The 14,908-nt window shown below is 40.7% G+C and overlaps 1 protein-coding gene across 1 annotated transcript in view; it reads right to left on the bottom strand.

The window, feature by feature from the left end:
- Positions 1–14,908, bottom strand: part of cep112 (centrosomal protein 112) — a 243,439-nt gene that overhangs the window by 72,421 nt on the left and 156,110 nt on the right. Inside the window, exon 20 of the mRNA XM_028819151.2 lies at positions 14,097–14,279. Coding sequence (XP_028674984.2) covers positions 14,097–14,279 — 183 coding nt within the window. The remainder of the gene's footprint in view (positions 1–14,096; positions 14,280–14,908) is intronic.

Below are 14,908 nucleotides of genomic sequence, written 5' to 3'. Positions count from 1 at the left end.
AGCATGCTGTATACATCACTTACATTACCTCCTGTGCTCTTATTACGAGAGTCACAGTGCAGCTGGCAGAAGCCTACAACTAATGGTGTGCCTAGACATTCCTAATTGTAAAATGTTATTGAATTTTTTGCTCCCACATAAGAATATGAAACCCTACTGAACAAAGGCCACAGAATGTGGACTGTTCATTACAGATAGCAAGTTGGAATGGTAAAGGTCTGAATCATGCGCTTAAGAGAGAAAAAAATGCCCTCATTTTTCAGTTTCATGAAATCAAATATAGTATTCCTTGAACAAACACATCAAACTACTAGGGACCAGTTTCGAATAAAAAGAGACCAAATTGGATAAGTATTTCATTTCAAATGTAACACAAAACCATGAGCTGTGGGAATTTTGATTAACTGAGAAATCCCTTTTGTACCTTCAGTCAATAGCAGATCCTGAAAGGTGCTATATTATAGTGACGAGGAAAGTAAACTAAACTAAAATAGGTCTTGTCAACATATACACCAAACTCAGATGATAAAGAATTTAGTAGAGTTTTAGACTTAATTTCTAATCTGAGCATAAACAAACTCATAATAACTAGGGAACTTCAGTTGCACACTAAAGTCTATTTTAGATTGGTCAACAACAAATGCGACTGTTATTATCTAAAACTACTACAATAATATCAAACTTCATGAAGAATCATAAACTCTTGGACTCATGGAGATTTCTCTACCCTTTTTTGTGGGAATGTTTATTCTTTTCCACAGTACATCATAGTTATTCACAATTCCTTGTCAACAATATTATGCCCTTTATTGCATCTTCCAAATATGATGCAGTTATTCTGATCATATTCAGCTTATTTTAGAATTAAAATCACTAGGCACTACTGATACAACATATAGTCGGTGACCGGACCCCTTAATAATAGGAGATGGCGATTTCATTTCATTACTTTCAGGCTGATTTTTTCATAGAGAGTAATGCTAATCCAAAGATATCAGCAGAAACACTTTGGGAGGACCTAAAGGCATACCCGAGGGGACATATTAAAACACTTATTTCATAAAAACAAAGTGAAAACTAAACAGGACAACAGAATTGTGTCACCTAATGACACATTATTAAAAAAAGGCTGTAACTGCAAACAGAATGTAATCTCTTGAACACAGAAGACACAAAGCAACTAGTCTTGAAGTCCCAGCTCTCTTATTATGAGCACAAAGAAAAGGCTAAGAAGATTTTAGGTTAATAAATACATAAAAACAAAGTGCTAAAGATTAGAAAGGTAAAAGGAGCAAATTTCAGTGAGCATAAAGAGATTTCTACTACTGTATATTTAATGGATATGATAAATCTTTATACAAGTCAGAGTGTAATGAAGTGGAAAGTCATGTTAATTCCTTTCTTGCTGCTTATACAGGAACTCAAAAAACCACTGAGTTTTACTGAAATTCACAACACTGTACTAAGTGCACTCACAAAGTGGAAAAACTACAAGTCCAGATGGTTACCCAGCAGAATTTCACAAAAGGCCGTCTCCTAAACTTACTCTGTTAATGCTAGCTAGGTCTGAAGAAGCAAAAGATCTCAATATTCTACCAGATACCCTACAACAAACGTCAACCACTGTCTTCCCAAAGAAAAATAGAGACCATTTGGAATGTGAATCTCACAGGCCAATTTCAATACTAAATAATGATATCAAGGTATTGGACAAAGTTCTTACAAAATGGAATGAGAGATGGCTCCCTGTACTAATATTAGAAGACCAAGTGTGATTCATTAATGGCAGGTAATATCATAAAATGTTTGCCACTTGTTGAAAGTACTCTCAAGAATTTGAGCACCTGTAAATTCAGAAAAAGTATTTAACAAAGTAGAAGGGGGATATCTTCTTAACATTCATACACATTCAGGTTTGGTCCAAATATTGCAGCCCAGAAATAAGCACCTTAAGACCCGAGGCCTGAGTGCAGGCATCACTGCTTCTAGTGAGCTTGTTTACATGTCATAGCATCTTAGAAGGCTTTTGTATCATAACAGTTTAAGTATTTGGGAGTTACAATTATAAAGAAGCTTAAAGATATTTTTAAACTAACATTTGGCAGTTTTACCAAAAGCACTAGACAGGATGTCAACAGATAGTCAACTCATCACCTCTCAGGCAGAGTTAATAGGATAAGATAAGATAAACTTTATTAGTTCTATTGGGAAATTCAAATACACACAGTTGTAGAAACATAAAAAAAACAAGAATACAGACTAACAGGAAATATAATGCAGTCAGTCAATCAACTAATCAATAAATAAAATAAAAAAAGAGTACATTGAGTAGAAACATTGAATTGCCTGATATTAGTGGGCAGAAAAGCCCCCCAGATGCGCTACTTAGCACAACGTGGTGGAATGAGACTGTGCCAAGATAGCACCTCCTGGATTGGATGGGATTTTTCATGATGACATCCAATTTTGCAATCAACCTCTCTTCCAAAACACCTTCCAGTGTGTCCAGGGTTTGCCCTGGTGATGGAGCAGATATTCCTGATAATATAGTTTAAATGAATATCTTCCCAAAATTTTGAGTATTCCTATAATTATTAAATCCTTAACAATAAAAAACAAAAAAAAAAATAAAACATGATTATATTATCAGCTGTATGGAAAGAAAAAAGACCACATGTTAAAAAAAAAAAAAAACCCAGCATAACACAGATCAAAAGCAGAAGGTGGTATGGCATTACCAGACTTTCAACTATGCTACTGGGTTGCAGACATTTGCACTTTGACATAATGGTGCTGAAGTTGTACTGGCCTGGTTGGTTCTGGAAAGACAATCTTGTAGGAAGTCCGTTCTGCCTGCCCAGGTCATTAATTGTTTTCACCAATATACTAGCAACCCGATCACTCTTCACTAGCTCAAAATATGAAGGCAATGTAGAAATCACTTCAAGGAAAACACACTGCACTCTGTTGTTCCATTACATCATAATTTTGCATTCACACCCTCCCTCAACTATACAGCATTTAACGTTTGGAAGACGTTAGACATCTGAACCTTCATAGACTGATAGTATGTTTGCATCTTTGATGAGCTTTGTAGTAAATGTGGAATTCCTTCAATACACTCATTTTTCTAACTATAAGTTAGGAACTTTGTAGAAAACAATTTCTTTCACTTCCCTCATCCACCTCCAATGCTCATAATGGAAAACAAATTAGCTAGTGAGGAGAAAAATATTGCCAGCATTCCCAGACTTTATCAAACAATGTGAAAGAGCTCAGCTCTACATCATCTTTATCAATGCTGGGAAGGAGACCTATCAATATCTCCGACAATGAGTGGAAACTGATAATTCGCAACATTCATTGTTCTTCAAGTTGTGTAAAACACTGCAATCCATGTGAAAATCATCCACTGCACCCATCTTTCCAAATTAAAACTATCAAAAACTTATCAGGGATTGGATCCTGCTTGAGACGGATGCAAGGTAGCTTTAGCCTCACTTGGGCATATGTTTAGGGACTGTCAAAACTTAAAAGTCATTCTGGGAAAATATTTTTTTTATTATCTGTTACTACATATTCTACAGTGTGTAAAACTGCATGTGACAAATGCAATTTTTATTTGAGTGTACAGTATGATGTTAGATCATCGCAAAACTTTGTAGAGCAATCCATCCATCCATCCATTATCCAACCCACTATATCCTAACTACAGGGTCACGGGGGTCTGCTGGAACCAATCCCAGCCAACACAGGGCACAAGGCAGGAAACAAACCCTGGGCAGGGCGCCAGCCCACCGCAGGGACAATTTAGAATCGCCAATGCACCTAACCTGCATGTCTTTGAACTGTGGGTGGAAACCCACGCAGACACGGGGAGAACATGCAAACTTCATGCAGGGAGGACCCGGGAAGCGAACCCGGGTCTCCTAACTGCGAGGCAGCAGCGCTACCCACTGCACCACCGTGCCGCCCTTTGTAGAGCAATCTTTGGAGTTATTTCAGATGATCTTACAGTGGTGTGAAAAACTATTTGCCCCCTTCCTGATTTCTTATTCTTTTGCATGTTTGTCACACAAAATGTTTCTGATCATCAAACACATTTAACCATTAGTCAAATATAACACAAGTAAACACAAAATGCAGTTTGTAAATGGTGGTTTTTATTATTTAGGGAGAAAAAAAAATCCAAACCTACATGGCCCTGTGTGAAAAAGTAATTGCCCCCTGAACCTAATAACTGGTTGGGCCACCCTTAGCAGCAATAACTGCAATCAAGCGTTTGCGATAACTTGCAATGAGTCTTTTACAGCGCTCTGGAGGAATTTTGGCCCACTCATCTTTGCAAAATTGTTGTAATTCAGCTTTATTTGAGGGTTTTCTAGCATGAACCGCCTTTTTAAGGTCATGCCATAGCATCTCAATTGGATTCAGGTCAGGACTTTGACTAGGCCACTCCAAAGTCTTCATTTTGTTTTTCTTCAGCCATTCAGAGGTGGATTTGCTGGTGTGTTTTGGGTCATTGTCCTGTTGCAGCACCCAAGATCGCTTCAGCTTGAGTTGACGAACAGATGGCCGGACATTCTCCTTCAGGATTTTTTGGTAGACAGTAGAATTCATGGTTCCATCTATCACAGCAAGCCTTCCAGGTCCTGAAGCAGCAAAACAACCCCAGACCATCACACTACCACCACCATATTTTACTGTTGGTATGATGTTCTTTTTCTGAAATGCTGTGTTCCTTTTACGCCAGATGTAACGGGACATTTGCCTTCCAAAAAGTTCAACTTTTGACTCATCAGTCCACAAGGTATTTTCCCAAAAGTCTTGGCAATCATTGAGATGTTTCTTAGCAAAATTGAGACGAGCCCTAATGTTCTTTTTGCTTAACAGTGGTTTGCGTCTTGGAAATCTGCCATGCAGGCCGTTTTTGCCCAGTCTCTTTCTTATGGTGGAGTCGTGAACACTGACCTTAATTGAGGCAAGTGAGGCCTGCAGTTCTTTAGACGTTGTCCTGGGGTCTTTTGTGACCTCTCGGATGAGTCGTCTCTGCGCTCTTGGGGTAATTTTGGTCGGCCGGCCACTCCTGGGAAGGTTCACCACTGTTCCATGTTTTTGCCATTTGTGGATAATGGCTCTCACTGTGGTTCGCTGGAGTCCCAAAGCTTTAGAAATGGCTTTATAACCTTTACCAGACTGATAGATCTCAATTACTTCTGTTCTCATTTGTTCCTGAATTTCTTTGGATCTTGGCATGATGTCTAGCTTTTGAGGTGCTTTTGGTCTACTTCTCTGTGTCAGGCAGCTCCTATTTACGTGATTTCTTGACTGAAACAGGTGTGGCAGTAATCAGGCCTGGGGGTGGCTACGGAAATTGAACTCAGGTGTGATACACCACAGTTAGGCTATTTTTTAACAAGGGGGCAATTACTTTTTCACACAGGGCCATGTAGGTTTGGATTTTTTTTCTCCCTAAATAATAAAAACCATCATTTAAAAACTGCATTTTGTGTTTACTTGTGTTATATTTGACTAATGGTTAAATGTGTTTTGTGTGACAAACATGCAAAAGAATAAGAAATCAGGAAGGGGGCAAATAGTTTTTCACACCACTGTAAGTTTACCTAGTGATATACTGACCATTACTATCTATGCTACATTGTCAGAGTGTCGACCAATTCTCCTCAACTGTAAGAATCTTAATATGTATTACATACCTTAATTGAAAATGTTGCTTTAAATAACCAAAAACTTTACTGCTTTCTGTTCAGTGTGAGGATTGGGGGGTGGGGAGATGGGGGATAACGCCATTCATGATTACATATTTTTATTTTTTTATAGATATATGGCATATCAGTTATGGTTCTGATTGAACAGGTTATTTTTCTTTATTCTTTAGTCTGGCAATTTTGTTTTACTGAAACTTGTATATAAATGTCATATTATTGGACTCCTTCTTTAATGTATTTATTTGGAGCAAATAAAGATTTAAATTAATCAAAACCTAGTATTAAGCAAACACTGAGAGCTATATTCCAAGTTTCCTTCATTCACTTCAGAGCGAGCACATTACCTTTGAACACCCAGACAAGAGAGCAAAGGTTGAATTTTAGTTATTGGTAAATATGCTGGTCTCAAAGATTAGTACTCTAAGCCTGTGTTAATCCAACTGCAACTGGACCCTGGTTTGTCCATTAGAAAATCCAAGAGGTAAACAAAGGCAACAAAACCATATCCACACAGATTTTAAACACTCAGCAACTGAAGGTTTCTTCAGCTCCACATTGCATTCACTCTTCAGCCATGGCTGTTCACTGAAATGATACAGTAATAGTCAAATCACCAAATTTGCTGAAAACGAGGTTGTAGATCTGACACAGTGGTATCATAAGTAATGCTTGGCACTGAATGTTGTCAAGAAAAAAAACCATCTAGGAGACATTGATCAGATCCTGGCTGAAACTGATGGAGCAGTGAGGTGACCACAAAAAAACGGCATGATTGGTGATGTCACGTTTCCTGCTTTCACAGGGTCATATGATACAGTCTGGATGCATTATTCCACAAGTATGCCTCATTTCATCTGCAACAATTTACTATCACAAAATATGCCAAAATAGTTTAAAACTATTATGATCATTTCTTCATCTAAAATGTATGGGGTCACTAGTGACCCTGAATGCAGTAAAGTGTCAGTATTTTTACCTGGGCATTTCAAGAACTGTGTTTGTGCTCAAACAGTGTGTGAACAAAACATGCTTTTTCCAGGATTTCTTTGTATCTATATATGTTCCTTGTTGCTTTTTATTTAGACATTTATAAGTTTAGAGAGATAAGTTAAGAAAAGCACAGCAAATCCTTGAAAGAGTCCTTGCCGTTGAGGGTAGGTGATGAGTCAGAGAAAGATTCAGAAGCAGGCAGTGAAGAGACAAATGATGATGAAACACTGAGTGAAGCATTACAGAGGGAGACTTCTGATGCCATTAGATCTTGAATGTTCTGGGCTGGGAACTATAGAGGGGCACAGTTCTGATGAGGAGAAGGCAGTGGTTGAAGGTGAAGGGAGCCAGCAGCAACAGCAGCTGCACAGAGTGAAACAGCTCAAGCCACATCACCTGAAATACAGTGCATCCAGAAAGTATTCACAGCGCATCACTTTTTCCACATTTTGTTATGTTACAGCCTTATTCCAAAATGGATTAAATTCATTTTTTTCCTCAGAATTCTACACACAACACCCCATAATGACAACGTGAAAAAAGTTCACTTGAGGTTTTTGTAAATTTATTAAAAATAAAAAAACTGAGAAACCACATGTACTATACATAAGTATTCACAGCCTTTGCTCAATACTTTGTCGATGCACCTTTGGCAGCAATTATAGCCTCAAGTCTTTTGAATATGATGCCACGAGCTTGGCACACCTATCCTTGGCCAGTTTCGCCCATTCCTCTTTGCAGCACCTCTCAAGCAGCATCAGGTTGGATGGGAAGCGTTGGTGCACAGCCATTTTAAGATCTCTCCAGAGATGTTCAATCGGATTCAAGTCTAGGCTCTGGCTGAGCCACTCAAGGACATTCACAGAGTTGTCCTGAAGTCACTCCTTTGATATCTTGGCTGTGTGCTTAGGGTCGTTGTCCTGCTGAAAAATGAACCGTCACCCCAGTCTGAGGTCAAGAGCGCTCTGGAGCAGGTTTTCATCCAGGATGTCTCTGTACATTGCTGCAGTCATCTTTCCCTTTGTCCTGACTAGTCTCCCAGTTCCTGCTGCTGAAAAACATCCCCACAGCATGATGCTGCCACCACCATGCTTCACTGTAGGGATGGTGCCAGGTTTCCTCCAAACGTGACGCCTGGCATTCACACCAAAGAGTTCAATCTTTGTCTAATCAGACCAGAGAATTTTCTTTCTCATGGTTTGAGAATCCTTCAGGTGCCTTTTGGCAAACTCCAGGTGGGCTGCCATGTGCCTTTTACTAAGGAGTGGCTTCCGTCTGGCCACTCTACCATACAGGCCTGATTGGTGGATTGCTGCAGAGATGGTTGTCCTTCTGGAAGGTTCTCCTCTCTCCACAGAGGAGCACAGAGTGACCATCGAGTTCTTGGTCACCTCCCTGACTAAGGCCCTTCTCCCCCGATCGCTCAGTTTAGATGGCCGGCCAGCTCTAGGAAGAGTCCTGGTGGTTTCAAACTTCTTCCACTTATGGATGATGGAGGCCACTGTGCTCATTGGGACCTTCAAAGCAGCAGAAATTTTTCTGTAACCTTCCCCAGATTTGTGCCTCGAGACAATCCTGTCTCGGAGGTCTACAGACAATTCCTTTGACTTCATGCTTGGTTTGTGCTCTGACATGAACTGTCAGCTGTGGGACCTTATATAGACAGGTGTGTGCCTTTCCAAATCATGTCCAATCAACTGAATTTACCACAGGTGGACTCCAATGAAGCTGCAGAAACATCTCAAGGATGATCAGGGGAAACAGGATGAACCTGAGCTCAGTTTTGAACTTCATGGCAAAGGCTGTGAATACTTATGTACATGTGCTTTCTCCGTTTTTTTATTTTTAATAAATTTGCAAAAACCTCAAGTAAACTTTTTTCACATTGTCATTATGGGGTGTTGTGTGTAGAATTCTGAGGAAAAAAATGAATTTAATCCATTTTGGAATAAGGCTGTAATATAACAAAATGTGGAAAAAGTGATGCGCTGTGAATACTTTCCACATGCACTGTATCTTCTTACAGAAGCAAAAGCAGTCAAAAAAACTCAGAAAATGCCACATATGTCCAAGTATCACAGCAAATCACTGCTCTGTGATTATTGTGTTGAGTAGCACAGTAATACTGTACAGAGTAATTTGTTATTATTTAGGTTTTATAGGAAATATTAAAAATCTGTTTAAAAAGAATGCATAATGTTCAGGGAAGAGGTATTCAGTAAAAAGTTTGCACAGCTGTGGTTATTTGAGGCTTTATTTTTATATATACACAGTCATCATCAAAAAGTGAGCAAAAATGTCATTCATTAACATGGGTAAAACCAAAGTGCTCTCAACTCAAATGAGGAAAGTTGTTGAGCTGCATAGTTTGGGGAATGGCTATAAAAATAGGCATTCAGTTGAAATTACCAGTAACCACATTCAGGACCATACTAAAGAAGTTTGAAAAGCACTGAACTGTTGCAAATTTGCCAGGAAGGGAATGCACCCACATACTGACCACATGCAGTAAGGAGGATACTAAGAGAGGTAAAGAGGAGCCCATAGATCACAGTTTCACAACTGAAAAGTTCAGTTGAATCAGGTGGTTTCATCATGTCAGAATCAACAGAGTGACATCACCACCATGATCAGAAGCTTTTTGGATGAGTTCAAGAAAAGAAGACCTTCCTGGGACCAAGACACAAATCCCAGCATCTGAACTTTGCCATGCATCATTGCAGTTAATACTGGAATCATGTGTTGTGGTCAGACAAAATTGACCTTTTTAGTCAAGTACACCATCATGAAGATGGTTTGGCAATAAAAGGGGACTGCATACAAAGAATGGCGCCTTATACTTATGGTAAAATAGGGTGGTGGCTCTTTGATGCTTTGGGGCTGTTTTGCTGCCAGTAGTCCCGGGGGTCTAATCCAGGCTGTGTTTGGGTTTTCTAACAAAACATTGACAAGTGGTCCAAAATCCCTCCACAAGTGTTCTCCAACCTTGTTAAACACTACAGAAAAAGGCTAAGCGCTGTCATTGTCATCAGGGGAGTCTCCACCAAGTTCTGAAATTTGGGGTGCCAATATTTTGGAATCTGCATTTTTATGAAAATTTGTGTTGTTAAAGGAAAACTTTGTGTTCCAAAAATATGTTTGACAATAAAAGCATGGGGCTTACCCTTTAGTTTAACCCCAAAATATCAATCACTGCAAGTGTGGCTCTTTTTATATATTAATTTTAGCTCATTTTCAGGAAGGATGCCAATAATTCTGGAGCTGACTGTATATGTCAGGTTGCTAAAGACCCGAGGTATGGAATAATGTTTCCTGAAAGTCCCATATATACAAGAGTTAAAGTGGCTGATGCCAAAGGCCCACTGAGACTCTGAATGTGTGAGAAAAATTAATGGCTACAATTAAAACTCACGGACCAACAATGGCCAGGGAATTACATTAGAATGACTTTTGGCAAATAAGGGATAAAAGTAAATATCCTTGCTCACAGATTGTTTGAAAAATGTCTACTATATCATACTGCAGATATTTATCAGATTGTGGTCTGAAGAGGCTGAAATAAACATTTCTGCATGCATACTGAACTGTGTGAGGGGCACAAAATAAATTATGCACACCAGCAAGGTCAGCATTTTTAAGGGTGATGATGAGATCATCTTCAGTAAGCAAGACAGAAAGGTATAGAAGGGCACAATATGGAGAAACTCTACCTGCAGAGAGGATGTCTGTGTTTCAACAAGGCAAACACACTGCTAGAACAAAACTACAGTGGCCTAAAATGACATCTGATCTTAATGTCACTGAAGATCTTAAAATTGCTGTTCATGTTTATTCCCCAAATAACATAACACAGCCCGGGCAATTTTGCAAGGACCAATGGGAAAACAATGTTTGTGCAAACCTAACAGTAACTTAAGTAAAAAGATGACTGGCCCTTGTTGGCAGATGTGTTTCAACACAATAAGGACTTAATGCCATTTTCAAGTTCTATAATTTATATTAATTTTGTATTGTTTGCTGTATTGTTTATTTTTGGTTAGGGGTCCTGTGAAGGGGTATGTGATACTACCAAATAGACTTTTCCAATCCAACATATCAGAATCTGAGGTTGTCGTCTTCTTCTTCTTTCGGCTGCTTCCATTAGGGGTCGCCACAGCGGATCATCTTTTTTCATATCGTCCTATTCTCGTCATCTTGCTCTGTTACACCCATAACCTGCATGTCCTCTCTCACCACATCCATAAACCTCCTCTTAGGCCTTCCTCTTTTTTTTTTTTTAACTGGCATCTCTATCCTTAACATCCTTCTCCCAATATACCCAGCATCTCTCCTCTGCACATGTCCAAACCAATGCAATCTCGCCTCTCTGACTTTGTCTCCCAACCTTCCAACTTGTGCTGACCCTCTAATGTCCTAATTTCTAATCCTCTCCATCCTCGTCACACCCACTGCAAATCTTAGCATCTTTAACTTTGCCACCTTCAGCTCTGTCTCCTGCTTTCTGGTCAGTGCCACTGTATCCAACCCATATAATATAGCTGGTCTCACTACCGTCCTGTAGACCTTCCCTTTCACTCTTGCGGATACCCGTCTGTCACAAATCACTCCTGTCACACTTCTCCACCCATTCCACCTTGCCTGTACTCTTTCTTCACTCCTCTTCCACAATCCCCATTACTCTGTACTATTGAGCCCAAGTATTTAAACTCATCCACCTTCGCCAACTCTACTCCCTGCATCCTCACCATTCCACTGACATCCCTCTCATTTACACACATGTATTCTGTCTTGTTCCTACTGACCTTCATTCCTCTCCTCTCTAGAGCAGATCTCCATCACTCCAGGGTCTCCTCAACCTGCTCCCTACTCTCGCTACAGATCACAATGTCATCAGCAAACATCATAGTCCATGGGGACTCCTGTCTAATCTCGTCTGTCAAACCTGTCCATCACCATTGCAAATATGAAAGGGCTCACAGCCGATCCCTGATGTAATCCCACCTCCACATTGAATGCAGACCTCACCAAAGTCACACTTCCCTCGTACATATCCTGTACAACTCTTACGTACTTCTCTGCCACTCCCAACTTCCTCATACAATACCACAACTCCTCTCTAGTCACCCTGTCATATGCTTTCTCCAGGTCCACAAAGACACAATGCAACTCCTTCTGGCCTTCTCTAAACTTCTCCATCAACACCCTCAGCGCAAACATCACATCTGTGGTGCTCTTTCTTGGCATGAAACCATACTGCTGCTCACTGATAATCACCTCACTTCTTAACCTAGCTTCCACTACTCTTTCCCATAACTTCATGTTGTGGCTCATCAATTTTATCCCCCTGTAGTTACTACAGTCCTGCACATCCCCCTTATTTTTATCGATGAGAAGGTTCAAAGATAGTTTTACCCTAAGGGATATGTCTTATAAATAAATAAAAATCCCTAAATTTACTAACTGCTATCCTTTGATAAAGGCCATGCTTTTAAAAACAGAAATGAATAACATTTGCATGGCTAACCTACTCATACTGCTTTACATAGACAATGGCGGAGCTACTTAAACCACCATCAATGTTCAGTAACCGCCTGGATGATGCGATGGCAGCCATCTATGCTCCTGTACACTGTCACACAAACACGTCTGTGCATCACTCTTTAGGCTCATCAGAGGTACGTACTATCACCCCTGGTTGAGAGGGGGCTCTTGTGCTAACCTTTCCCTCTTTTGTTCCCTCCGCAGTGCAGTGAGCTGACTCCATCCCTTCCAGCCCCACCCCATCTATAAAGCTTGCAGCTGTCAGAAGGGGGTGTTCAGTCTTGAACAGAGTGCATTGCAGAATGGTGCTCTTTTCTCCCTGTCCAGAACTCAGTAATTGCCTAACCTGATGGCTGTCTTGTATTGGCGTGCATAGTTGCCTTTTATCATTACTTTTTGTTGGTGGATTTAAACAGAGACAACTGCGCTGGCGTCCCAACATTTCTTCATGGAACTTGCAGTGCTTTCCCCAACCACACATTTAAATTAGGCGGTGAAGGATTGAGAGAGATAGTTAGCCAATAAGGAACAGGGGATGATTAGGGGGACCAGAATGACCAGGCTGTGGTGGGCAATTTAGCCAGGACATCAGGGTTCACCCCACTCTTTTCGAAGGATGTTCAGGGATCTTCTATGACCATCGAGATTCAGGACTTTGGTTTTATGTCTCATCCGAGGAAAAGCACCAAATTTTACAGCTCAGTGTCCCCTTCATTGCACTTGAGGATTGGGATCCACGGAGACCACAGGGTAAGCGTCCCCAATTGCCTCACTAACACCTTTTTCAGTAGCAACCCAAGCTCTTCCTAGATGTTCTCCCATCCAAGTAGTGGCTGAGCTTCCAGTGGGTTACCTGTTCTGCTATTTTATTACACGTTATTGTACTTTATTGTATGTTGAGTTCTTGGTACTGTATATTATATCACTTTAACTCTGCTTTACCTGTATTACACCAAGGCAATAAGTGAAAATACCAGTTCTAATGTATTTAATTGCACATGCCTTCTTGAACTTGAATATGCAAATATCTTGCCATTCTGCTACAAGCAAACATGCTCACATTCTGTATATGCACTTACATCCTTATCTGAGACAAACACTGCTCACCTGTAGACATGCCCAAGTGCATACACCTGTCGGCACATTGTTACATGTACATCTCCACACTTTCACCTGTACAAACACATGTATGTTCATACACTCTGTCTCCATTCATCCATGGTGTCAACTGTGAAGGTACACAAATTCAACGCATCACAGGAAGGCAAAGGATTGACCAATCAGCTGTAGATTTGGAGGATACAAGCTTGGCATGCAGCGCTGGCGCATAAAACTTTCTTGGTGGTGTGCTTGCCTTCCAGAATTCTCCTGCGGGTATCGACGGGGCCTTTTTCTATAGCTGTGCAGCAACCGTCCTTCATTTAGACATCCTCCATAACAGTGGGGGGACACCATCAGGCCTGTCATAGCCCAGAATCCCCACCTCCAGCCTGGTCTGCAGCTGCCACGCACATTACATCAGCATGTCTGAAGAGTCAAACATACCCACAGCTGGTGGTCATTCTACTTACTGGTGTCCCACTGGGGTAAAGGAGGAGTTTGGGGGAAGTGAGTAAACCGCATAAATCTCATGATGAACAAACAGAAAATTTAATCTCCTTATAAATAAAAAGACAATAGGAAGAAAAATAGGTCGCTGGCGCAGCAGGCGTAGAGACCGGACAGAAATCCTCGCAAAGAATGGCAAACCCTCCCAAAGCCATTCCATTCCATTGCCATGTGCACAAGGCATTCTAGGTTCACCACATGCCCACACGACAGCGGAGAAACCCCTACCTGGTTGCTGCGCTGCCGCCACTCCTGCATCTGTTCTTCGTGCCGTGCCATCGCTGCCCGCTGCTCTTTCTCCAGCTTCTCAATCTCTTGCTCATGGCCTTGTACCAGAAGATCTTTCTCGGCGTTGTGCTTCTGAAAATATTCCGACTTCTCACGCTCCTGATTCACTTTCAGCTCCACAATCTAATTGGACAACGAAGAGCGATATTTCATCAGTTCCAATCACTGTTGTCATGACAACCTGTCCACTGCACCTTTTTTTTTTTTTTTTTCTTTTCCTTAAAAAAAGCATTGCGGCACATCCTGTTACATCATCAATACCTCACATGCTCACCATTTAGCAGCCCGCGCGCTGACAGAATGAGCAGTCAGCGTCCACACGAAATTCAAGGGGGCGGCACTTATGAGTTATTCAAAATGGCGTCGAGCAGAACCTTCAAAGGTGATGGGTTTATTGCACCATCTAATTCAGTCCTCAGTGGCCTGGCTGGCACCAACATCTGAATGCCATTTTTTTTCCTTTGACATTCACATTATGGAATTCCGCTTTCATAATAACAGGATGCAGTTGCATGCCTTCTGTTTCAAACCGTTTTTAATCTTTTTTAGATGAAGTATATTTTAAAGAAAGGGACTGATCAAACATTTTGTTTGAAGGTTTCGTACCCTGATATAAACAAATGTATGTAGAGAAGCCAAGTGCTTCAATGTTTCATATAAAGCTACTGATTCCCAGGATCTTTCCTCAGCCCCAGCTGCGCGGGACATGGTGACCTTGGCTGATCTATGGCTCTCCCTGCTAGCAGTGAATG

Source organism: Erpetoichthys calabaricus, chromosome 14 (genome assembly GCF_900747795.2).
Source record: "Erpetoichthys calabaricus chromosome 14, fErpCal1.3, whole genome shotgun sequence".
Taxonomy (NCBI): Eukaryota; Metazoa; Chordata; class Cladistia; order Polypteriformes; family Polypteridae; genus Erpetoichthys; species Erpetoichthys calabaricus.
The sequence above is the reverse complement of the archived record's forward strand: the minus strand, read 5'-3'. Positions and strand labels throughout refer to the sequence as shown.